This window comes from Galeopterus variegatus, unplaced genomic scaffold (assembly GCF_000696425.1).
Source record: "Galeopterus variegatus unplaced genomic scaffold, G_variegatus-3.0.2 Scaffold8475, whole genome shotgun sequence".
Taxonomy (NCBI): domain Eukaryota; kingdom Metazoa; phylum Chordata; class Mammalia; order Dermoptera; family Cynocephalidae; genus Galeopterus; species Galeopterus variegatus.
In genome coordinates, this window is record NW_007734586.1 from 14,036 (window position 1) to 16,133 (window position 2,098).

The 2,098-nt window shown below is 40.0% G+C and overlaps 1 protein-coding gene across 1 annotated transcript in view; it reads right to left on the bottom strand.

The window, feature by feature from the left end:
* CKAP5 (cytoskeleton associated protein 5) overlaps positions 1-2,098 on the bottom strand; it is a 114,725-nt gene that overhangs the window by 6,798 nt on the left and 105,829 nt on the right. The window contains 4 exon segments of the mRNA XM_008592925.1: positions 116-275; positions 369-452; positions 962-1,099; positions 1,191-1,379. Coding sequence (XP_008591147.1) covers positions 116-275; positions 369-452; positions 962-1,099; positions 1,191-1,379 — 571 coding nt within the window.

A 2,098-nucleotide genomic window follows, 5' to 3' on the forward strand; every position in this document is an offset into this window, starting at 1 on the left:
GGTGACCATTAAGCACTAAAGTTCACGGATATGAATTTATACCGACCAAAACTTCAGGTTCCTGAGCTGGGAGCTATTTTGAGCTTGTTCCTGGAGCTACTAAAGGAAACTGTACCTGTCGAAGTGGGAATTCGGCCTTTGCCCTCCCTTTCCATCTCAATCACCCGAAGGCCTCTCTCAACATAGCTCTGGAAGAATTGTGAGGAATTTTTCAGAAATGGTTCAATGTCGGCATCTGAATATTTCTTCTTATATTCATATAACTCTGCGAGGCCCTGGTGAACAAGAAAAAGGAAGATGTGGGGATGGGTGTTAGTGCCCCTTTCCATAAAACAGAGCCCCACTTGGCTTAACCCTTTCACTCTTACCTCTTTAGTGTTCTCTTTAGAACCAATCTTCTTAAAAATCTCAGCTAAGAAATCATTAACTTTGGCCTTTGATGATTTTTCATCCTGAAAAGTTGAAAGACACCAGGAAGAACTGGTTAGACTTGAGTTATTAAGAACCAATGTTTGGATATGAGCAGAAAATATCTCAAAATCTGGACCTTATCAGTATGTTCCTGGAGATAACAAAACTGCCAATGCTGAGAGTCTTCAGCAGAAACACTAACATTCTGGGTTACCTCCATTCTCAGGTTTTCACCTAATCTGTTGAAGAAGGAACTGCTCCATTCCTCCCCAGTGAAACAGAGCTCACAGTGGATTTATCTGGTGACCAATGCCTTAGCCACAGACAGAGAAACCTTTCTTGGGGACCAAAAAACGCATGATTATAATTAGTTTATATTTTAATATTTCAAGGCGGAAATGGTTACAGCACCACAGCAGAAGACTGATCAGACCAATCCCTGAGCCTTCACCTTGGGCCCTCAGAAAGACAGTTTCCAGGTGACCTGTACTTAAACAAGATCACTTCCAGTGCAACCACATTTCCCTCTCTTTCAAGCCAGGCCACTCACTATTCGAGATGCTCCCTTTTCTGTTTCCTTATCAAACTTGCTCCCAGTCTGGTCCATACTGTGCTTCATCATCCGGCAGAGATGGGCCTCCAGCTCAGACTCATTCTTGTTGTCAATCATCGTTAGGTGGTCAAGGATCTGAGGGAGACACATGCACATCCAAATGGTAGCAATGCCATTTCCACGTTCTCCCAAGCTCCCTCTGAAACCAGATGTTGTTCTCACTCACCTTGGGACCTTTTAATTTGCATAAGGTGTGAAGCAGAGTCTTTAGGGTCCTTATGGGAAATTCACTTTTGCATTGCTTCAGTTTCTCTTTGGGGAAGACCTTCATAAAAATGTGGATATCCAGAAGAATTTTGTCCAGGTTAATGCTATTGATGGTATCAGGCAGTAGTCGAACCATTCTCCAAAGACACTATTGTAAAACAAAAACAAAAAACAAAACACCAAAAAAACAAATGTTACAAGAAGTGACTGAAGAATGAGGATAATTTGCCACCATTCATCTTTCCCAAGCTCTGGGCTCACTTTTAAAAAATGGTCAGGGATATAAATGTGGTACACCATATCTTTCAAATTTAGCTGCTTAGATAAGAAAAACTTTAATCACTTCAACTACGTCATTGCCTGAAGTGTGACAAGTCATCTATATAATAATCATCCATCTCCACTCCTCCCACTCCCCAGAGACAGGGGCCATTGTTTAATGTTGTGAAAATGTGGAAATTCTGTCCTGGGTTTCCTTGGTACTTGAGAGTAGAGTAGTTCATATGGTTTAAGCTAATCTAACCCCAAGGGCAAAACAGCTTACACTACTACAGTGTAATAACCGTATTACAACATTATAGATATATTCATTTGCAGTCTTCCATGAAAGAGACCAAAACATTATAGGGCTATATACATCTTTCTCCCAAAAAGAAATGAAATTTGTCTCAAACTTTTTCTTTTTGATTCAAGGAGAACTGGTGAAATATTTACAAAGTAGCTCTTCTTTTTCACTGTTTGAGGCCAAGGATTGTTTACAAAAGAAATGAAATTTGTCTCAAACTTTTTCTTTTTGATTCAAGGAAAACTGGTGAAATATTTACAAAGTAGCTCTTCTTTTTCACTGTTTGAGGCCAAGGATTGTTT